This window comes from Magnolia sinica, chromosome 16 (genome assembly GCF_029962835.1).
Source record: "Magnolia sinica isolate HGM2019 chromosome 16, MsV1, whole genome shotgun sequence".
Classification (NCBI taxonomy): Eukaryota; Viridiplantae; Streptophyta; class Magnoliopsida; order Magnoliales; family Magnoliaceae; genus Magnolia; species Magnolia sinica.
In genome coordinates, this window is record NC_080588.1 from 20,956,475 (window position 1) to 20,981,086 (window position 24,612).

Below are 24,612 nucleotides of genomic sequence, written 5' to 3' on the forward strand. Positions count from 1 at the left end.
AGGGAGCAACTCGCTGTGGCTTATAACAACTTAAATAAGTTAGAGGCTTCGCTTACTAATTTAGAGACTCAAATCTCAATCATAGAGGATAAACTGTCACTGAAGGAAGAATGAAAATCCCTGGTTGACCATAGACAAGGTTAAAGTGCTGAAATCAACCAAATGGGTGCCTTTATGTAAGTACATACCCATTGATTGGCGAGATTACACATTCTGAAGCTAAAATCAAGACTGCTATTCATTGACAACAAATCAAGCGGTCGAAGCTTCAAGAAGCAATCACATATTTATCGTCTTTCACTTTCTAATTGCTTTTATACTTGTCTGCTATCGGTCATGTAATTTTCCATCTTTAATACAATTGATCAAAAAACTTCTTTTTTATTTCATTATCTGGTACTTAACATTTCTCTAGATGCATGGCTATATTAATGACAAACAATGCATGAGTAGTCGTGTGTCTGTTTGTTTCCTCTCCCTAGGAACCATTTTACACCATTAATAAAAACACTTTAACCAACATGACGCCTCATCTTCAGGCGTAATTATTCGTCTTGAATACCTATTTAAAGGAATCACAAATGCTTATTCCATCGCACATCTGATTTTGCTTCTTGCTTCTTCAAGTACTCTTACCCTCAATGGCTTTTACCCCCAGGTCTTTTATTGATCGGGCTTAAAGGTTTTTGAGAGAAATCATGGATATAGATGTTAAAACCTTCTTCCATTCTACAATTCAATATAACATCTACTCATTTTTCTCAGATCTTCACTCACTTCCTGAGATGATGCTTTTCTTATTGAATTTCTGGACCTCTCAACAAAGCTCCGGAGCATTGCCGATGCATATAATTGGTGCTGAAAAGGATCTGGAAGTTCTTGACGCTCACATGAATGAGTGTGCTGCCATCCATAGAGAAACCAACATCCTCTCCGATCAATGACTGGGCTTGGTACCACCACATGCGTTGGACTCGACAACATCACTTTAACAAAGTGATACTATAAACTCCGCAAGTTCAATGTAGAGAAATCAAAGACAACCTCTAGGAAATTGAGCGACTTTATCCTGAAAGGTGTCCAAAATATCCCCAAACCATCCTAAATTTCATCAACTCTCAAGTTGATCTTTGCCAAGCTCCGTCCCATTAGAGTAGCGAATGGAAGAGACAAGTAGAGCATAAGGTCAACGTCATCGAACACCAAATCAACCAAATCCTATGCTTTTTAGACCGAGTTTTGAAAAGTGGCGAATCTTGGAAGGCTCAAAGGAAAACAATTGAACTCATCTTGAAATGAGTTATTAAAGAATTAGAGAAGATGAAGGCTGGTTATGCCTAATCTGTTCTTTGGTCGAGCCTTCTATTTTCTTTTATTTGCTCTTTTTTTATCTATGTAATTGGCCAATCGGCCATATGTTGGTAACATTCGATCCGTAATATAATATTTCTATTTCTGTTTACTTATGTTCTCTTGATTGATTTTAATTATTTTTAAGCCATCTGTAATTATTCCAACCATCTTTTGACCTGATCTTTCCATATTTCCTATAGACTGACATGATATGCTTGTAAGAATTACCCATTGATCGGATTCTTAATTGTTTTCCCATTCATATCACAAAGAACACAAGCTCCTCCATGAAAAACTTTTATCACAGTATATGATCATTCCCATGTAGGTGACCACTTATAGAACACAACGTCTTTAGTCCCGATAGGCAATATTACTTTCTAAACCATGTCGCCTTTACCAAAAACTTTCTTTTTTTACCTTCTTATTATATGTTTGAGCAACTTTAACTTTATTTATCATAATGGAATCCAACGCCTTTAGTCGAGTTTCATCTAAATCCTCAAGTTCAACTAGCATGACTTCTGTGAACTTGGCCGTAGTTAAACCTGCGTGATATGCTACCCATAATGATAGGACAATTACTTCTAATGGAAACATGCCATCATGTCCATATACCAATCTAAATGGACTCATTCATGTGCTTGTTGAGAATGAATTACAATATGCCCAAAGAGATTCTGATAATTTAACATGGCACTATTTAGGATTTTCATCAATCATTTTTCGTAAAATATTCTTAATGACCTTATTACTAACCTCAACCTGGTCATTAGCTTGAGCATAATAAGGTGATGAATGCATAAGTTTAATCTTGTACTCATCGGCCATTTCCTTGATCTGTTTGTATGAAAATACTACTCCTCAATCCCTCGTGATCGATTAAGGAATTCCAAATCGATGAATTATATGAGTATAAATAAACTCAATAATTTCTTAATGATCTGTTCATAATATTGGTTTTGCTTCTACCCACTTGGTGAAATTATCAATCGTTACAATAATGAAAGTACCCACTTGGTGAAATAATCAGTCACCACAATAATGAAACTATGTCCCTTAGATGATGGAGGGTAAATCTTCCCAATCAAATCAATAGCCCATCCTTAAAATGGCCAGAGTTTGATGATAGAATGTAATTCGGTCGCGGGTACATGTTGTATCAGCCCATGTTTCTGGCATGCTTCACATCCTTTAGCATATCGGTCACAATCAATCGACATTCTCAGCAAAAAATACCCATAACAACGAAGCATAAGTCTCATTTTTCTTTCCACCTGGTATGCTCCACAAATTTTTTCACGTACTTCACCCATAGCTAGCATAGATTCTTTCTTACCCAAACATTGCAATACCACATTATCAGCTTATTTTCAATACAACTCCTCATCGATCAATACATAATTTAATGTTGACCTCATAATATACCGGTTGACCTTCATCTGTGAAGACTGAAGATATTATATCATTGGAGCTCTCTATTCATAACCTCAAGTGTAGGGTCGCAGTGTAGTAATAACTCGGTAAGATCGAGGTCGAATCCACATGGACTAAACTTGTACGTATTTTGAAATAACTAGAACTAGAACTAGAAGAAGATCTAAATCTGAAATCTGGAATAAAGGAGGGTCATTGTGAATACAGTTGATTAAAACTTGTGAATTTAAAGGTGGGAACTAGGGTGCCAAGGATCCACTTGTAATTATGAAGATGCTACCTTGCTTGATTCAAAGAACATAATTGGAATTAGAGTCCTATCTAATCCAATTGGAAGATAAATTAATTAAATTAAATTGAACTTTCATTGACCAAATTCACAATGGAAGAGAATTGCGATGAGTGGAAGGGATTTCATCAACCTATCATGCCTAGGAGATACTGGTGAACAACAGGATTTACTAATCTCACAATCTCAGAATAGAAAAGAAGATATTCAAAGCTATCACAACATCTATTGTAATTTGAGTCACGACAAACCATAGAAAACTGAAAATATTTCTTAAATTCAAACTAGAAGTCAATGAAGTTCAATAAGAACAATAATCAAAGCGAAATAAACATCCAAATACATTACAAGTTTCACCTCTTAGCCCTATCTAAGAGGCCTTAGCCAACCATAGACATAATTGAAACCAAATCTCTTAAATAAAGCATGAAAAATAAACTAGGGAAGAAGAAAAACTCTTTAACGGATTCTCCACCCTTGTATATACTCCTTGAGACCTTTCCAAACCCTAAAAGATGCTTTGAAGCATCCTAGGGAGTCCTATTTAGTTGTGGAACTCCAACTTTCGTACCAATTGGAAAATTCTAGAAACCGCCTCAAATTTACGCACTCTGCACAGTTTTCCAAAATATGCTTGGAGTTTAAACCGCCTCAAATTTATGCACTCTATACAGTTTTCAAAAATAAACTCAGAGTTTCAGAATATGCTTTTTTAGGACAATTTTAGGAATATGTTTGCTTTCGGGACAATTTTAAGATTCCTTTTCTTCACTTTAAATCTTTGATTTTCTTCATTTTTTACTTGGTTTTCTTGTATTTTTGGCATGTGAATTTTTCATTAATGACTTCCAAATCTCTGAATATTCATTTAGTAAACTTTTGAGTATAAATCTTCCTTTTGGCATCAATTTCACCCTTAAGTTCTCGAAATCACTCCGCACATGAAAACATGCATAATTAAATCGATTAAGCACTATCATGTTTATAAAATCAAGATATAAATAGAGAAAATATGCAATATTTCACACTCAACACACCCTCCAACCAGCATTTTGCTAGTCTTGAGCAAAACATGCGTGAAGTGATCTTCAATCTTTAATGTTCAAATGACTTTCAGAAAATAATCTTTTGTGCAATCAAGTATGAATAAGTACAATCTAAAGAAACATGAGTGCAAATTTGAAAACTTAGAGCCGAATCACACGAGCAATCAGTCAAAAAGTTTCTTTATCAATCATTTAAAAACATAAGTTCATATATCAAAATTTTCTTATGTGCTTAGTGAATTCTATTTACTTTACATAACATACTACTATTTCATAATGTTAGCCATGCTCATCACCTCAAGTTTTATTGAATAATCAAGTACTGATTCTGAACTTATCACATTATCATTCTTTTTCTAGTTTTTGATTTTATATCGACGATCCCTTTTATTTATTTATTCTTTTTAGACTTTTTATTCTTTTCCAATCTTTTTATCATACATGACCTTTTTGTCAATCTCTCTGTTTTTTTTAACTGGTTCTTTTCATCTTTTTAAGGTGGATAAAATTCTCCAGACTTACTTCTCGATATCTATCAATGATACACATACTAACATTGAGAAATTCTAGTACAATTCACAGAAAGCAATTGAATGTGGCTTGTGACTTAGATTAACATGATATTCAAAGTTCCACTTAATCAATTAAATGCAAGAATTTAGACGATAGTTTACTCGGTTGATCAAACTCCAACAATTCAAAGTTCAATCTCCATCTTATCATCATACTCAAAACATTCTTAATTCCACAAATTATCATTTCCCAAACATGTTTTTAACTTGAAAATTTGAAAATTTTCACAATTTTTGCTCAAAACTAAGAAAACACTGATTAGTTTACCTAATCTATACCCCCCAACCTAAAACCTACATTGTCCTCAATGTAAAAGATATGAGCATGCAATGCACATGAGACAACGAAAAGAAATGGGAAGTGAAGAGAAGAAAATACTTGAAGAAGGAGAATTGAAGATTTTTCAAAGTTCTTAATATGTAAATGGGTTAGCATGAAGACTAAACAAAATGAAATCAAACTATCATAATCCTCAATCTTATGAAAGCAATAAACCTAACTACACCTCCGTCAAACTAGAAGTTCAATCTTGGTACACCGGATCTGTTAGAGGCATGGACATGTCTTCTGAATCAAACTTCTCAATAAATGGCTTGAGACGATGTCCATTCACTTTGAAAACATTATCATTTGTCAAATTTTTTATCTCGAAGGCCCATGAGGATAGACATTAATAACAATGAAGGGACCAGTCCAACGAGATCGAAGTTTACCCGGAAAAATATGTAACCGAGAATTGTACAGAAGGACTTTTTGACCGGTTATGAATGATTTTTGAAGGACGTTCTTGTCATGGAATACCTTCATCCTGTCCTTCTAAATTCTCTAGTTCTCATAAGCATTGTTCTGGATTTCTTCGAGTTCATTCAATTGAAGTTTGCGCAGTGAGCTAGCGTTGTCCAAATTAAAGTTTAGATTTTTGATAGCCCAATAGGCTCTATGCTCCAGCTCCATAGGTAGGTGGCAAGCTTTCTCATAGACGAGTCTAAAGGGAGACATTCCAATAGGGGTCTTAAAAGCTGTATGGTAAGCCCATAAGACATCAGTCAAGCGAATCGACAATTCCTTACGGTCAGGGTTAATCATTTTTTTCATAATTTGTTTAATTTTCCTGTTGAAAATCTTGGCTTGCTTGCTTGTCTACGAGTGGTATGGAGTGCTCACTTTATGAGAGATGCCATATTTCTTCATAAAGTTCTCAAATGACCTATTACAAAAGTGTGAACCTCCATTACTAATGATGGCCCGAGGCGTTCCAAACCGGAAAATAATATTTTCTTTTAAGAATCGAATGACCATTTTATGATCATTATTCTGGCACGAGATCGCTTCGACCCACTTAGTGATATAGTTTACTGCTAATAAAATGTAAATATTCCCAAAGGATTGGGGGAATGGTCCCATGAAATAGATACCCCAGCAATCAAATGCTTCAATGATAAAAATGGAGTTTAGAGGCATCATATTTCGATGGGATAACCCTCCTAATTTCTGACAACGCTCACAAGCTTTGCAAAACTGATGAGTATCTCTGAACATCATGGGCCAATAAAAGCCGCACTGTAGAATTTTGACCATGGTCTTTTTAGAAGAAAAGTGACCACCACAGGCCTGAGAATGATAAAAACAGATGACACTCTGATATTCATTGTCTGACACACATCTCCTTAGAATTTGGTCTTGGCAATATTTAAACAAATCAGGATCATCGTAGAAAAACTTACGTACCTCAGCGAAGAATTTTTTCTTATCTTGCACAGTCCAATATGTTGGCGTGAAACCTGTAGAAAGATAATTTGCAATGTCAGCAAACCAAGGTAGTTTTGGAGAGTTTAAATAATTGTTCGTTAGGGAACATATCTTTATCAGTGTCGGCTCAAGGGAATCAGGGAGGTCAAGTCGAGAAAGGTGGTCGGCCACTATGTTTTCTACTCCTTTTTTGTCTCGTATTTCAATATCAAATTCTTGGAGTAAGAGGATCCATCTTATCAGGCGAGGCTTGACATCCGTCTTACAAAGAAGATACTTTAGTGTCGCATGGTCTGTGGATGATGTTCTTTGATCCGATTAGGTAGGACCTAAATTTATCCAAAGTGAACACTACGACTAAGACTTCCTACTCCATAGTAGAGTAGTTTACTTGGGTAGAATTTAAAGCTCTACTTGTATAGTGAATAATGTAGAGATTTTTTTCTTTTCTCTGACCTAATACCGCCCCAATAGTATAGTCAGATGCATCGCACATAATCTGAAAAGGGATGCACCAATTGGGTGGTTGCATGATAGGTGCGGTAGTTAACATGCCCTTGAGCTTAGTGAAAGCTTCTTGGCATTGTTCAGTCCACTCGTATAGTATATCCTTTTGAAGTAGATTACATAAAGGACGAGAGAGATGACTAAAGTCCTTTATGAATCGTTTATAGATTATAGCATGTCCAAGGAAGGATCGAATGTCATGTACGCTCTTGGTTGGAGGTAGGTTAGAGATAAGATCAATTTTTGCCTTGTTTACCTCAATTCCTTTGGACAAAATTATGTGTCAAAGCATAATTCCGTTAGGAATCATGAAATGACATTTCTCTCAATTCAGAACCAAATTCTTTTCCTCGCATCGCTTCAACACACATTTAAGATTTTTCAAACACTCGTTGAAGGATGGACCAAAGATAGAGAAGTCGTCTATAAAGACCTTTAAATATAACCCCACCATGTTAGAAAAAATACTCAACATGCATCACTGAAAAGTGGTGGGGCTATTACATAGTCCGAATAACATTCTTCGATAAGCAAAGGTGCCAAAGGGGCATGTGAATGTTATCTTCTCTTGATCTTTAAGGGCTATCTCTATATAATTGTAGCCCGAATATCCGTCAAGGAAGCAATAGTAAGAGTGACCGGTTAGCCTTTCCAAAATTTGATCAATGAAGGGCAAAGGAAAGTAGTCCTTCCTTGTGATGGTATTCAACTTCTTATAGTTAATGCACATTCTCCAAGTAGTAACTCTAGTTGGTATGAGTTCATTGTCGGCATTGGCTACGATAGTGATTCCGGACTTCTTAGGAACTATCTGAGTTGGACTCACCCATTGACTGTTGGATATAGGATATATGATACCCACATCCAACAACTTAATTACAATTACCTCAGCCTTAACCACTTCTTTCATATTTGGATTGAGTCGACGTTGTGGTTGTCGGGAGATTTTCGCATTATCCTCAAGATGATGCGGTGAGTACAAATCAAAGGGTCAATTCCCTTGAGGTCCGCAATCGATCATCCAAGAGCTCATTTATGCTCAATAAGAGTGGAAATAGCACACTCTCTTGTTCTTTCTCAAGGTGGGAAGAAATCACCACCGGGTATGTCTTATCTTGACCTAAGTAGACATATTTAAGATTAGCGGGCAAAGGTTTTAGGTCAAGTTTCGGTGCTTTGAGGCTAGACGGTAGAGGCACTACATCAGTTTGGGGTAATTTTTCAAATTGTGGCCTCCACCGGTTAACTTCAAGTACCGGCGTAGCATCAAGTAAGGCATTCATCTCCCTAATCATATCATCATCTAAATAAGGGGAATGGGCCAAGCACATCCCTAGAGTGTCAGAGTATAGAGTCAGGAGTGCTCTATCTTTCATGAAAGAATCGATCATGTTAATGTCGTAGGTATTGTCATCATCCTCTGGATGTTTGTTCATGTCGAAAAAGATGTTAAGCTCCAATGTCATATTTTCAAAATATAAATTCATAATTTTATTCTTACAATTAATGATAGCATTTGATGTAGCAAGGAATGAGCGACCAAGAATGATAGGTATTTAAGTGCTCACATCTATGATGGGTTGATTATCCAAGATAATAAAATCTATTGGATAGTAGAATTTATCAACTTAGACTAACACATCCTCAATCGTCCCTCTCGGTACACGAACTGAGCGATCGACAAGTTGTAATGTGGTCCGGGTGGGTTTTAATTCGCCTAGACCTAATTGTTCGTAAACTGAGTAAGGGATTAGATTTACGTTCGCCCCCAAGTCAAGAAGTGCGTGCTCAATCCAGTGGTTCCCAATTACACAAATGATGGTTGGGCTACCGGGATCTTTGTATTTTTGTGGCACATCTTGCTTGAGGATGTCATTCACTTTTTCTGTCAAAAAGATTTTCTTTTGTATGTTTTGCCGTCTTTTGGCTGTTCATAAATTTTTCATAAATTTGGCATATGAAAGGATTTGTTTAACGACATTCAATAGAGGGATGTTGACTTTCACTTGCTCAAGCACCTCTAGAATATCCTGAGAGTTAAAGAGAGGTTTTAGTGCAATCAACCGTTGAGGGAATGACGCAATCGGCTTACTTTGAGGTTCCGGTTCTAACTCATGTGGAGCATTGCTAGGTCTATCATTCTCATTTATTTTCGGGTCCTTAGGCTTTTCAGCCCTCACTGGAATAGATTTGTCAATTGTCTTCCCACTCCTAAGAGTGGTGATAGACTTAGCCTGCTCTATCTGTTTTGAAGAGTTTGGGTCACTGATTTCATATTGTTGTTTTGGGTTGGGGAGAGGCTGACCCGAAAGGATCCCTTTCTCCCAATCGAATTTTTTGTTTCAAGCCCTTGTATGGCCTTTGTAAGATCTTAAAAGGCTTGCAGCATATCTTGATTAAAAAGCTCTTGGTTTTGTATATGTTTTAAGACCGGATCCTCTTGAGGTTTCCTTTGATTCAGAAATTGGTTAAGGATCTCTTAAGGAGTAGCCATTTGTCCGTTCCTCCAACTGAAGTTTGAATGGTTCCTCCAGCTTGAGTTACATGTATTTGAGGTGGGTCCACTGAAAGGTTTTTGGTAGTTGTTTACGACATTTGATTGCTCATTCAATATCTCTTGAAAAGCAAGAATTTTTGAGCAATTCTCAGTTGTATGTATGTCACAAGCACAAATACCACAAACAACTTCCATAGTCTTTTCGGGTTCTACCTTCTTAGGTTTCATGACCTCGACTTTTCTTTTGAGTTTGGCCACTCTTGCTTTTATATTATCTTCCTCTTTTTAGAACATAAATTCCTCTCGTTTCCTTTGATTGAGTAGGCTTAGAAGTGGGTCCTTGTTCTTGCTTCGTTGGCAGGCTCTTAGGAGTTTCAACACCTGGTCAAGGGTTCGAGTACCCATAGGTGGTGAAATCCCACTATGGCGTGAGTGTGTGGCGGTGTGTGTGCGTGTGTTAAAAAAAAAGAGGCTTAGAAGTGGTAATTCTTGAAGAGGTATCCCATGATTGCCCGTTTTCAGCAAGTTTATCAAAATAATCTCACGCATCATCGGCTTCCTTATTCATGAATTCCCCATTACACATCATCTCTACAAATTGGCGCATGGGTGAGGTTAATCCCTCATAGAAAAAGCTTCTTATACGCCATATTTCGTAGCCATGTTGTGGACATGAATTTATGAGATTCTTAAATCACTCCCAACATTGGAAGAAGGTCTCACCCTCTTTTTGCGCAAAATTCATGATTGCTTTCCTTAAGGTATTTGTTTTATGATAAGGGAATAACTTTTTAAGGAACTTCCTTGTCATCTCAACCTACGTGCCAATGGACCTTGGTCTTAAGGAATGTAACCACGACTTAGCCTTTTCTTTGAAAGAGAAAAGAAATAATTTCAGTCTAACTATGTCCTCAGACACGTTTGGGAAGTGTAATGTAGATATGATTTCATCGAACTCTTTTATATGCAAGTATGGACTTTCTGATTATAGTCTATGAAACTTAGGGAGGAGTTAAATTTACCCCTGGTTTAATATCCATAGTTTAAGGTACACTCACCCCCGCCAATTGTAAATAATCTCGTAGGGTACAAGGCGGGGGTGCATTCTGCACCTCGTTTTTATCTTGAACTTCCTCAATTGAAGGTGGAGGTTGATTTGCAGTCATTACTTCTATTGACTCAGAGGGTCTCAAGTGGTGTCTAATCCTATGATGGATAGACAACCCTTCGACTAATTTTCTTACATTTAAAAGACGTAGAGTGTTATCACGGACCCGCTTGGGCATGAAATACTCTCAGCCTTCAAGTAACTAAACTACTAAGCCTAAAAAGAAAAGTAAAAAAAATTAAAACAAATAAGAGATCTAAAAGATTAGAGAGAGGGTTGGAACAAATTTACCAAATAAGAGTTGTTATGTTAAGTTCCTACAAAACAGAAAACAATGTTAGTTTCTAAAAATAATTTTAAAAAAAATTCTAACATAAAAACATAGCAGAAAAATAAACCATAATCTTAACTTAATTCTAATACCAATTAATTCTAGAAAAACGTAGCCATAGTCCCCGGCAACGGTGCCAAAAACTTGTTCACAACCCTAAGTGTAGGGTCGCGATGTAGTAATAACTCGGTAAGACCGAGGTTGAATCCATAGGGATTAAACTTATACGTATTTTGAAATAACTAGAACTAGAACTAGAAGAAGATCTAAATCTGAAATCTGGAATAAAGGAGAGTAATTGTGAATAAAGTTGATTAAAACTTGTGATTTTAAAGGTGGGAACTAGGGTGCCAAGGATTCACTTGTAGCTATCAAGATGCTACCTTACTTGATTCAAATAACACAATTAGAATTGAAGTCTTATCCTATCCAATTGAAAGATAAAGTAATTAAATCAAATTTGAACTTTCATTGACCTAATTCTCAATGGAAGAGAATTGTGATGAGTGGAAGGGATTCCATCACCCTACCATGCCCAAGAGATAATGGGGAACAACAGGATTTACCAATCTCACAATCTCAGAATGGAAAAGGAGATACTCAAAGCTATCACAACATCTATTGTAATTTGAGTCACAACAAACTATAGAAAACTGAAAATATTTCTTAAATTCAAAACTAGAAGTCAATGAAGTTCAATAAGAATAAGAATCAAAGCAAAATAAACATCCAAATACGCTATAAGCTTCACCTCTTAGCCCTATCTAAGATGTTTAATCAACCATAGACATGATTAAAACTAAATCTCTTAGACAAAACATGAAAAATAAACTAGGGAAGAAGAAAAACTCTTTGGCGGCTGCTCCACCCTTGTGTATGCTCCTTGAGACCTTTTGAAACCTTAGAAGATGATTTAGAGTATCCTTGGGAGTCCTATTTATAGTTGTGAAACTCTAACTTTCGCACTAAGTTGGAAAAATCTAGAAACCGCCTCAAATTTACACACTCTTCACAGTTTTCCAAAATATGCTCGGAGTTTAAACCACTTCAAATTTACGGACTCTGGGCAGTTTTCAAAAATAGACTTGAAATTTTAGAATATGCTTTTTTAGGACAATTTTAGGAATATGTTTGTTTTCAAGACAACTTTAGGATTCATTTTCTTCACTTTAAAATTTTGATTTTCTTCATTCCTCACTTAGTTTTCTTAAATCTTTGGCATGTGACTTAGTTTTCTTAGATCTTTGGCATGTGAATTCTTTATTAATGACTTCCAAATCTCCAAATTTTCATTTAGTAATCTTTTGAGCATAAATCTTCTTTTTAACATCAATTTCACCTTTAAGCTCTCGAAATCACCTCACACATGAAAACATGCATAATTAAATCGATTAAGTACTATCATGTTTTTAAAACCAAGGTATAAATAAGGAGAAATATGCAATATTTCACACTCAACACTCTCCAATAATCATTGTTTGCTTCGACCAGGAAAATCTCGTCAGTCAATTCCCTTTGAAAAACTGAAGGTAAGGATCTTCTTTGAACCGTTATCACTCTTTCGTCAAATCCTTGTGTGATTTGAAGTCTTGATGCTAATTATGCCATTTCATTGGCATCAATATTTCTTTCACGAGATATATGTTTTAACTCGACTTCGAAAAATTTACTTAACAATTCTATTGCCAACGGATAATATGATTGTAAAGTAGTACTTGAGCAATTAAACAACCCAATGAATTTGTTTATGATTAACAAAGAATCGCCCATAATTAATATTGCTTTTGTTCCTAAATCAGTCAACAATTCTAAACTAATTATCAGAGCCTCTTTTTTGGCTTGATTTTAGTACAATCAAACTCAAGTTGAAATGTAAATTTATGTTTTCTGCCAATCGGATCGATCATAATGATCCTTGCTCCTGATCACTTGTTGGTCCTTCATAAGATGACTGAGAGACCACGTACACATCTAAGGCCTTTACAGGAAGTTGCCTTTCCATATCAAAAGGATGATCGACAAAAAAATCTGCAATAGCCTGTCCTTCTACAACTTTCTGTGGCACATAAACCAAATTATATTTGGACACTACAAGAATGCATTTACCAATTCGGTCATTCAAAATTAGCCGATTTAACATATATTTTATTAAATCAGTTATTGCTATTACATTAACTATCTCGGCCAACAAGTAATGTCGTAAATTTGTAGTTGTAAAGTACAATGACAAACATAACTTTTCCATAGCAGAATACTGTCTCTCGGTATCTAATAATGTTTGACTAAGATAATAGACCGCTCGCTCTTTTCAGTCATCATCTTGTGCCTTAACTCTTTTAAACCGAGCAATATAATTCTCAACCGATTCCCCTGACAATTGCCGAAGACGAGTAAAATTGGCGATGAAAATTTATGTCTTTATAAAAGAACTAAGTATGAAAATTTTATTACATTTCTTGCCAAATTTGTATAGAGTTTGTTAGTAAATTGGAATACCAAGTGAATGCTATCCCAATTAGCGAATGACCGAATAACTGCAATTTGTAATACTCATTATTGGTCAATTCTCCACATTGTATAGGAAATCGACATGTGTTATACAATTGATTGACCTATATCGCTTCTAAACAATGAAAAATCGCCTATAAATAATGAAAAAGTAGGTTGATAGTTCCTCAGCAATGGATATTGTCGGTCAATCCAATCAGGATATGCCTTATGGTAAACACAAGTATTAGTTCATCCAAAAACTTGGCCTTTTATTTTTTTAACCAATTGAACAATTTGGTTATGTTATCAGTTTTGTTGAGGAACAATTAGAGGTACTTCAAGGTCATCCTAATAGTATTCTTCATTATAATGCCTTTATTATTATTATTTTTTCATGGATTGATATGCAGTAGAAGTTGGTAAGTTGCAACCTTTATTTTATGAAAAAATTGTATGTAACCCTAGCATTTGTAAATAACCATCGGGCTACTAAATTTTGTAGTAGGCTTTCCTTGGGTTTATGAACATTTCTAAGTACCCTATTTTGAAGCTATAATTACATGGCTCTCTCTCTCTCTCTCTCTCTCTCTCTCTCTCTCTCTATTTAAAAGAAGCTTCTAAGAGACTGATAATAAAATCTTCCAAGATCCTTTACACCCCACTCCCATCTTCTCCCACTATACAAGCCTTCCTACTTGGTACATGTAAAGCAAAAAATGGCAAGCTTATGTTGCAACTTCCATGGATGCCATCTGCGCACATTAATAATGGAAACTCCAGAGAAACGGTTGAACCACCAAATGAATTGCCAAGTTTAAGCTTGAGATAGGCGGAGCATTATTTCAACAAGTTGATTTACTAACTCTAGTTGGCAACAGCTCGTCATGTCACACTCTGTAATAATAGCTTGAACTATGGCAGCATAAAGGCCTGTTTGTCCAACTAATCAAGAGCACGTCAGTATTGACCAATGTATCCCAACCGCTTTCCTCAGGTGAGAGATTTTTTAAGTGGCCCAAGGGAGGTTTGGCATACTTCCATGCATATGCAATTGCTCTTGGTATACCTCGGCTCTTCTTTATATATGCCATCTACTAAATGGTGGTTACCATAAACGCACATGGCATACATGTGTATAGATCTAAACCATCTAAATCTTGGTCACATGGTCTGAAAACCACAGCCAAAAAAAAAAAAAACCCACCATCTATCAATTTGGTGGCTATCAACTAGACAAATAAAAAGTATCCTTCAAATTCAATGGGTTTGGCCAGATGGTTAAGATCGTCTAAACAGCACAATTTCGGGCTGTGCTCCTTACAGGATGGGACCTACCATTTGAACCATCTCGATCACCATATATGCATGCTATGCACATGGTGTTAATGTTAGCTACGTTTATTAAACAGTGGCTACGACAGACCCAAGCAAGCCTTTTCAGAACTCGATAAATATAGAGGGGGCTTTTCCTGTACAAGATGAGCATATAATTTCAGGGAAAACAATATATAAAAAGAACACGCAGGGTGAGAGATGCCCCAAGTAAAAAAAAACACCGGGCAACAAAAGCACAAGCAGTCTGTTGCATCATACATGACAACATACCATGCAGGAAATCCGCTGAGACGCCTTCCTCTATAATAATTCCCTTATGATACACACATTTCCATTGCTAAGAAAGAAGAAAATGAAAACCCAAAAAGATAAAAGACTACCAACCTGAGTGAGAAACCACAGAATCACCATTAGTGCCATCATTCCAGGTTGGTTTGTACAATAATATAATATAAGAAACAAACTCCAGGTCACTGTACTGAAGCTTCTAAATTTGTTGAATCTGCACGCGAAACTCAACAACCAACTGTGGCACGTGGGCTTGTGGTCCCCATGCTGAGAGAGGAGACTAACCGAGAGACTAGTACAGCCTCATTGCTGACAGCTTTGGATGCTGCAACATCTTCCAAGCGCTTCCAAGTCAATTCCCGCTTCTCTTGTATCTCTCTCCCCTTGGCCTCGTCCTCTTGGAATCTGAGTAAGCACTCTTCGAACAGCTCTGCGTCAGCATCCGTAAAGATCTTCCTCACATTCAGCGTCAGGCTCTGGACAGCCTGGTTCCAGTGGCCCCTGGTGTTCCTCTCTAATGCTGGGAAGATTATCGGCAGTATCACTTTGCGGTTTTGAGTGATCAAGTTACGTATGTGATCATTGTTCCAGAGGAATAAGGCCCTTTCTGCTACCTGAACAATCCCCACGGTAAACCAAGATTTAATCAAAGAAAAGAAAAGAAAAGAAAAAAAAAAAAACACTCAGAAACAAGGAGTCTTATCTATAAGATCCATCCATCAGTTCCAACATTCATAGATTCTCCAGTATCGGATCTTAGCCTTATACATTCAAATAGACAAGTGCTATGGCAAATCGTTCAAGAGGTGATTGAAGAGGTGTCTCACAGCATGGGTTGTGCAATCCAAATCACTCATTAGCTGGCTCCCACTGAAATGTTGTATAAAATAGATGGGCAATTCAGGGGGTGGGGAATATGACCATAAGGTACATTCAATGTCTGTGTGTCCCCATCTCACTGAGTGGACTAGCTAGGAATTGTAGACTCAAATCTCTCACGTAACTTGCTTCAACATTTCTCATTTAAACAAAGGTGCTTTGTTTTCTTCTTTACCAATGGAGAAATTGACACCTAATATGTGCTGAAAAAATAAACATTAAAAAAAAAAAAAAAAAAGCAATACTGAAAATCGACCCACAAGCAGAATTGTGCTTTTATTGTTTCACTCCCACTCGTCAGAGTGTGGTACTGTACTCTTTACCCAAAAAAAGTCTTCTATTACCCCTTCCAATGCATGTTAAGGTCATGGATGTCAATGTTGTTGAATCGCATATGCAATCATGTGCGATTGCATATATGCCTATGCGCATATGCAATTGCGATTGCACAATTGCATATGCGACAGCATATATATATGTATTTTTGAAAAATTTATATATATATATAGGGGTGTACACAAACCGAGCTAGCTCGGTTAGCTAGCTCGACTTGACTCGAAAAAGCTCGATTCGACTCAGTTCGAAGCTGAGTTCGAGCCGAGTCGAGCTGATTTTTTTAGCTCGAAAATGAGTTCGAGCCGAGTTCGAGCAGGCCCCAGCTTGACTCGACTCGGATTGAATCCAGCTCGAATCGAACCAGTTCGGTGACTCGGTTACTCTGCCATTGATGTTGCTCACCAACTGTTTGTTAAAATGACTCAACGAAAGGAATGAACTCTGCTTCCACAACGAGGTTACTCAAGAAGAATAACAGTTGGGGGTTGAATTCTGCGCAGGACTACAGCATTAGTATTCTATGGACACAGTACTACCTACTACAGTGGTTTCTCAGGAACTGGCTCGCGAGTCTCTGATTGCAATCTCTCAATCTATTCCAGAGATGATTCTTGCATCAGAACTAATGTCTGGCAACTTAACCAATGGAAGCGTTGTCGGATTGAAAGACAGAGATGGAAATGAAAAATATAGAGATAAGTTTATCTGTATTTCATGTGCTCATTCTGAAGATGATACGACGTTCTAAGCTGGTGGCAAGGAAGGTATGTACATGAAACAAATACTCTTTTTCTGTTTGTTTTTCTTAGTTTTCATGTTGCTTAGAAGGTGTTTGATAAAATACTTGTAAAACCATTGCCTCTGTTTGTAAAACAGTGGGATTTTGAAGTTGCAGTTCAGGTATTTGTGGAAATGCCTCAATGGCGAACTCGGCTCGATCTTGGCTCGAACTCGGCCCGAGCTGCTGACCGAACCGAGCCGAGCCGACCCGAGCCGAGGCCAGCTCGACTCGATGTACACCCCTATATATATATATATATATAAAATAGGGAAAATTTCAAAAAAATAATAATAATAATAATATAAGAAACTAAGGAGAACTTTTCTAAGTTAATAGATAACTAATTTTACATATTTAAAATACATTTGAGGGAGATAAAATCAATTAAACATCAAGTCATCGACATTTAACAATATAGTTAACAAGAAGTAACAACAAAATCAACAAGGTATTTATTTATTATTGTAGAAAATCAGCAAGCTATCTTCCTTGAAACTTGAAAGGGCTTGAATCTTGATCTTCCAAAATCCGAGAGAGAGAGAGAGAGATCACTTGGCAGTAGGAAATACAAGAGAGGGAGAGAGAGATTAAGACCACTTGTAATTAAGAAATGTAACAGAAAAATAAAGAGAGTTTTGGAGTGAGAATATTGCAAATGGGGGAGATTTGGAAGTCTTTTTATAGGCAAAATGTTGTTTTTTTTTTTTTTTTTTTGCAAAAAAAATAAAATAAAATTCAATGTGCCATGGCCAATATGCGATCGCATACATCGTATATTTTCACATATGCCACATATGCGATCGCATATGTGCCGTGATCGCATACGCGATTTGCATATGGATATGCGCATATGCGATCGCACATGACAACACTGATGGATGTAATTCCTGTAATTCCACCAAGCATAAAGCACATCAAGAAAAAAGCATGCTTGTCTCCAGTGAACACAATCCAACTTTCCCACTCACTGCCCTCTCTTTCCATAATTCATCATCAACCATCATGGCAGTTGTCTTCATTGTTTCCATCCTTGTCATCGTCATTATCATCATCCACTGGCTTTAAATAGGTAGATTAGTAAAGGTTTCAGCATTGGATTAACACCAGACATCAACCTCCTTTTACCTTGGCTCTAGGGAACAGGCTTTGGCAGAGGCTTACATTGACAACACTCGCATGCCAACATGGAAAACAACCAAAGTAGGGACATGGAGGGGCAGATGCCAGGCAACACAGCTGAGCACAGAGAGTCCCACACAAATGGAGGGTCATGCCCCATGCCCCAAGTGGTTAGCTGCATAGAATAGCAAGGAGCGTACCAACCCATGTTTACTGAACACCATTTGGATGCCAACATGGAAATGCCCCACACTGCATGTTAGCACCAATATTATGAGTTACGCACAAGTGCAAAGATGCAAACAGTTGGGGTCTAGAACATGTAGCATCAAACAAGTGTGCTAAATATTATGAGTTACGCACAAGTGCAAAGATGCAAACAGTTGGGGTCTAGAACATGTAGCATCAAACAAGTGTGCTAAATATTATGAGTTACACACAAGTGCAAAGATGCGAACAGTTGGGGTCTAGAACATGTAGCATCAAACAAGTGTGCTAAAGGCACAGACATGCACAACCATTGAACCAAAAATAAAAAGCACATGCTCCAGTGGTTGGTTGCACAAAATAGCAAGGAGCCTATCAGCTACTAATGCTTCTTTATGAAACACCACTCATGCAAGTAGGGTCATGCCCCACACTGCACATTAACCCAACAACCAAGAGCAACCCAGAAAATCTTTAGGTGACAAAAACTGTGATTAATATGAGATCCTTCGACAGCAGTATATTTTAGCCATAATGTTAGGATGAAAAGTGTAAGAACTGTTACTATGTCAAGGGATGCATGCTTTGATGATGCCCACATAGGCAAGCTTGTAAGTGACTTGATTAATTATATGACATGAATTCAATTTGTCTACAGCATCATCATTTTTTGTGATGATGGATAACTCAGAAAAAGTGAAACTGAGTCATAATGGAGGCAATGCACACGTAACGTCCAGTGTTGTAAAAATTAGATTGTTGATTAAAAAAAATGACAAGGTGCAGGGCGGCACAGTGAAATTGTGATAATTAAGAAGAAATCTGTTTTGCAGCTCTAGACATGGCACATGTGTGGGTATCTGACTACTGTTTAGGTGTCTCTGCCATGCAGATGACAAGTGCCAAATTCAGGGAACTCCACTTATCACATGTACTGTGGGGCCAACCTGATGAGTGGACAGAGTCCTGATTTTTTCACCAGATCATATGAAACTGGGGGACCCAAATTATGCACGTGATCAAATGTTCCACTAAATGCCAGTTTGGCACATGTACATATGGAGTGGCAAATTCAGGGTATTCCACCAGTACTGACTTTTGCACCAGATCATATGACTGTAGGGCCAACCTGATGAGAGGACCAGTACTGACTTTTGCACCAGATCATATGAACTTAGGGACCCAAATTATGCATGTGATTAAATGTTCCACCCAAATGCCAGTTCGGCACATGTTGTGCATAAAGGTGCATGTGGATAGGGTGTGAATGGAGCTAGGAAATCATCATGACTGGAAAGCTACCCTTGAATGTTTTTCAGTTGACAAATGGCCAGCCATATAATTGGATATGCTACTGAAACTAAGGGAAATGTGGAAGGATACAAAAGGAGTTTTTTGTGAGGCTCCTAGAGGCTGAAAAGCAAGAGTTGCTCGTGGAAAGGACAGGAAAGAAGCAAGCAGCAAATATTGTCGAAGGAACTAAAAAGAAGCAAGCACAAAAACATAGCCACCCTTTTTTTTTTTTTTGGAAAGACAATAATTTCATTAAAGAGCTGCAGCCACTATAAACAAAAACAGAACATATACAGGAAAAGAAACAAAACTACTACCATCCCATTGGGGGTTGGGACAAGATATTCGATCCCAACGGCCACTCCATTACAAAGAGTTTAGTCCTCCTTAAAACATCTATAACTCTCACCTTTTTGTTTTTGAAACATTGATCATTTCTTTCTAGCCATAACACCCATTAGCCCGCTAGCATACTCAGCCTCCATATCCTTTTCCTTGTTTTCCCTATATCCCCTTCATGACATGATAAGATAAAATTATCTATCAAACTTGGAATCATCCAAATCATTCCAAATAAGCTGGAAGAAATGACCCCACACCTCTCTTGCAAAAGAACAATGAAGGAACAGATGATTCACCGATTCAGCGTCTTTGAAACAAAGCAGGCACACATTCGGAAGAACCATATTCCTCTTAGAAAGGTTGCCTATAGTTAACACCTTATCCCAACAAGCCACCCAAAAGCCGCCACCTTCAACAGGGCATCGTATCGCCATACAAAAGTTGTCGGAGACATCCTTTCATTTACCTCATTATCACTTAGAGCCCGATATAGGGATTTCATTGAAAATTTACAAGATTTATGACCATCTGAGTGAATCTGAGCTTGAAACTTCTGGAGATGCCTTTGATATCACCTCGAGAAGATCTACTAATTCTTAAACTTCATCGATTAGATTCCTTCTACATGGCATTGGACGGTTCGACATTGATGCTTTAATCAAAATCAGTCTACTGCCCATTGATAGATATCTAGATTTTCACTTGGACATCTTGCTCTCGCACCGGTTGATCACTTTGTCCCACATGTGTCTTGCTAGTCTACCAATACATAATGGGAGTCCAAGGTAAGTAGTCGGAAAACACCCCTCCCTACAGTCGAAAACAAAGCAAAATTCGGAATTTCTTCATTTGAAAGACCAATCCCTAAAATCTCGCTTTTGCCAATGTTCACCTTCAAACCGAAAACAACTTCAAAACTAACAATGATTGAACGGAGGTTTTGTACTTGAAATCGCCTGCCTTACCAAATAACTACATATCGTCCACGTATTGGAGATGTGAAATCTGAAAGTTCGAATTATCAACCCTAAAACCTTCCACCAAACCTATCTTCTCCTTTCTCAATCATTTTGCGAAGAGCCTCCATAACTGTTATGAATAAGTATGGAGATAGTGGATCTCCTTGAAGCAACACTCTAGAGGCTAATAAGAACCCATTCGGAGAGTCGTTTACCAGAATTGAGAATCTAGTTGACCTCACACACATTTAAATTCAAGCACCCCACAACCCAACATTCCCAACATGTAATCTAGGAAAGCCCAATCCACATGATCAAAAGCCTTTTTTGATATCAAGCTTACAAACAATGCTTTTATCCCCTCCTCTTACAAGAATCGATACATTCATTAGCCGGCAAGAAACTATCGACAATCTGCCTACCATCCACGAAAGCCCCTTAAGAAACGGAGATAACTTCTCCCAACACTGACCGAAATCTAAAGGCCAGAACCTTTTCCAAGATCTCATATGGACCACCTAGCAAGCTGATAGGGCGGAAATCCTTTAGGCATTTGACTCCTTCCTTCTTGGGAATTATTGCTATAAACGTGGCCCCTAATTGCCACCTTATGCTCCCTATCTATGCCTTTCACTTTTTGAGTCGTCTCAGAAAAGATTCTCAAGAGCCTTGCGGACTGCAACACATTGAAGCAGTGCAGCGCATAAAGGCCTGTGTTTAGCATCTTCCTTGTGAAGCTTACCCCAAGATCATGACTATAGTTGACAGACTGATCAAAGAATGTGGGAAATGGATAATTTATATTAGTTCTTATAGTATTTAGTTTAAAGTGAGGAATGGGAAGCAAAAAATGAGTTTTGTAGTGCTAGGACCACAACTTTATACAGTGAACAGATCACCATTTAGATTTTAGACCCAATGCAAAGCTCAAAGTGCCTAAGAGAAAAGAAAAACACCCCTTAGTTGAAAGAACCTTCTCCCATGCTACTACTTCCACTTCGAACTTGTGGCTGTATCGTATTGGATATTTGTAACCATGCGATGTTGGCTTTCAAAGAATTTTTTTTCTTAGTTCATTGAGATGCCATGAGAGGATTAGTCAACAGTAAAATTTTACTGGCATTTTGTAACTTTTGGTACAATTGCACAAGTAGTTATTTAAAAATGCAAAGAATCTAGTTGAATTGGTGATTTGCTTTTGTTTGCTTCAATAAAAAATAGAATGGAAAAAAAAAGGAGGAAAGAAAGAAGAGAAGAAGAAGAAAAGTAGGAATAACTATCTATTTCCGATAAAGGTGCCTTGAAGGTGAGAGACTTGCAGTGACTTTCACTAAGTATAGGTGCCCTGTTTCTCCGGCCTCAAGAGGTGTTTTGGGACCATGGGAGGCAAAATGTCTACCAGGGTCAACAATGGCTTTAGAAACCTTTTAACCTAAAGAAGAAATATTAGCATGCAAATACATGGCAAACAAGAAACGCACCAACAAGACACATTCAATGGAAGAAAGACCAAAGATTCGATGCTAGGATCTTCCAATTTGGGTTATTTCGGTGGCATGGTCCATCCAATGTTTTAAATATCGACGATATCAGCCGATATATCCCACGATATATCTTGTATCCCACTTGTGCGATACAAAACGCACAAGTAGTGTGATATATCCCACATGTTTGATCCGGTGAGCATTTTCGATTTTTGACCCTTTTTTTCTTCTGTAAATCATGTTAAATCGGTGTTTAAGTTGTTACAAATCCTTGATTTTTCATGCTTGGAGCTTCGATTACGAGATTTGGAGGAGATGGGCCAGGTTGCCGAAAATTGAAAAAAAATAATAATCAATTTCTCGCAAATCGGTTGCAATCTGTGTCCAAACATAAAATCAAACATGTATGTAACCCGATCTAGTGATTCTTCTTTTGCTTTTGAATGTATTTCTTGTGTTCCCACACTTCTTACATTTATAAATTATATGAATAGACTTTGAATATGCTTGCATCAATTCAGTTAGACAATGCATACATTAGTACCCCATACAAAGAAAACCTAATATATACACTTACTTTTTGTGATGTTTTGATTTATAAGTGTGAATTGATGTCTTTTTTAACAATCACTTTTTTAACAATCACTGAAGTTTCATTCAAAAATTCAACCAATTTCCCAATGTTTCCCCATGTTTCCAGCAACAACGATACATTACACAATACAACCGATATATCTCATGTGAAAACTGATACGTATCCGTATCCCAAGGGTGCGCTACGTAACGCGATACCGATATTTTGAACACTAGGTCCATCCATGATGGAGGCTATCAGATCAATGGCTTGGGTAAACTAATCATGGGCCCCACATGTACAAAGTCAGTGCACAACAAGTTCCATATTCATCACAGGGACAAACAGAGAACTCGGCTTCTAATAAGTAATTACATGCATGTAATTCCAACTTAATCATCATCATCATTTGGCACTATCCCAACCAACTGGAGTCAGCTATGCGAATCCTGTTCTGCCATTCCTTGATTAATAATTCCAACTCAATCATCATCATCGTTTAGCACTATCCCAACTAAGTGGGGTTGGCTATACAAATCTTGTTCTGCCATTCCTCTTTATCAAGGACCATATCCTTGGTTAATAATTCCAAGTTAATCCAAGACCAAAAATCTAATTGGCAAAAAATTGGCAAAAAATTATTTAAAACATGAAATTTTGCAAAAACCAACAAAATAGGGCCTAATCGAACATGAGTTATGGTGGAATTGTGACTCAATTCATTGAATACAACAACAACAACAACAAAAAAGAAAAAAGAAAAAATGAAAATATAAGTGATGGTTTAACCCTTTTTCCTGTTTTTTTGCCAAACAGTCCACTCCACCACAACATGTTGAATTCCACTCAAATCTTGAGTTCTGATCTCCCAAATAGGCCTAGATCTAGTAAAAATATGCGCGTGCCCTTGAGGCACTTGACTAGGGTTTCTAAACTTCCTGCAAGCTTAAAATGAAGGCCGGGGGTGGGAGCGGGAGTGGGGGGAGGGACAAAATGAAAAAAATTGTAGAATGGGACTTTATATGCATATCATCCCATCACTGATTCAGGGTGGGTGTATCGGCCATTACAGCCATCTATTTTAGGCTGAACCATTCGATCCTATTTCAGGTATCGGCATCAATTAATACATCAAATACGATATGCTGCCTGTGTCGGCCGATATACAGATTCAAAACCATGGTAGAGTCTTTGACTCAAGGTACAAGCATTAATTCCAAAGTTGTCTAGTCATCAATCATAGGATTCCCTTTACACAACTCGGTGATGGAAACTTTCTATTGTTTTAGGTTTGAAGGTAGGAAAGTTGATGGAGATAACCAACAACCAGCCCCCTCCTTTTTTATTTTCTTTACCTCCTCTCTTGAAGAGTAATAAACCAACTCCTTATTGATTGTGGAAATCTTAAAGCCACCTGATCCAGATCCCGGTGGAAGGTATTGAACCAATCAATTGTCGACATGCTCTTATTGTTCCATCAACAGTCTTTCCAGTTACGATTCTGACAGTAGGGGATTAGGTCCATGCTTATTTATTTGTTCCATAGATATGTATTACCTCCCAACTACTAAATAAATTACAAAATAAATAAATAAATAACGATCAGTTTGTCCATTGTTTTTGTGAAAAGTAGGC

General features: G+C 37.3%; 1 protein-coding gene and 1 non-coding gene across 3 annotated transcripts in view; one reads left to right on the forward strand and one right to left on the reverse strand.

Moving 5' to 3' along the window:
* Nucleotides 1-10,107: 10,107 nt before the first annotated feature.
* LOC131230040 (small nucleolar RNA R71) lies at nucleotides 10,108-10,215 on the forward strand. Its single transcript, XR_009163768.1, has one exon. It is a non-coding gene; the product is annotated as a small nucleolar RNA R71 (small nucleolar RNA).
* A 4,772-nt stretch (nucleotides 10,216-14,987) lies between these two features.
* LOC131229529 (serine/threonine protein phosphatase 2A 59 kDa regulatory subunit B' gamma isoform-like) overlaps nucleotides 14,988-24,612 on the reverse strand; it is a 46,580-nt gene continuing 36,955 nt past the window's right edge. For both annotated transcript variants that reach the window (XM_058225518.1, XM_058225517.1), the window contains one exon: nucleotides 14,988-15,617. In XM_058225518.1, coding sequence (XP_058081501.1) covers nucleotides 15,231-15,617 — 387 coding nt within the window. In that variant the 3' untranslated portion in view covers nucleotides 14,988-15,230. The remainder of the gene's footprint in view (nucleotides 15,618-24,612) is intronic.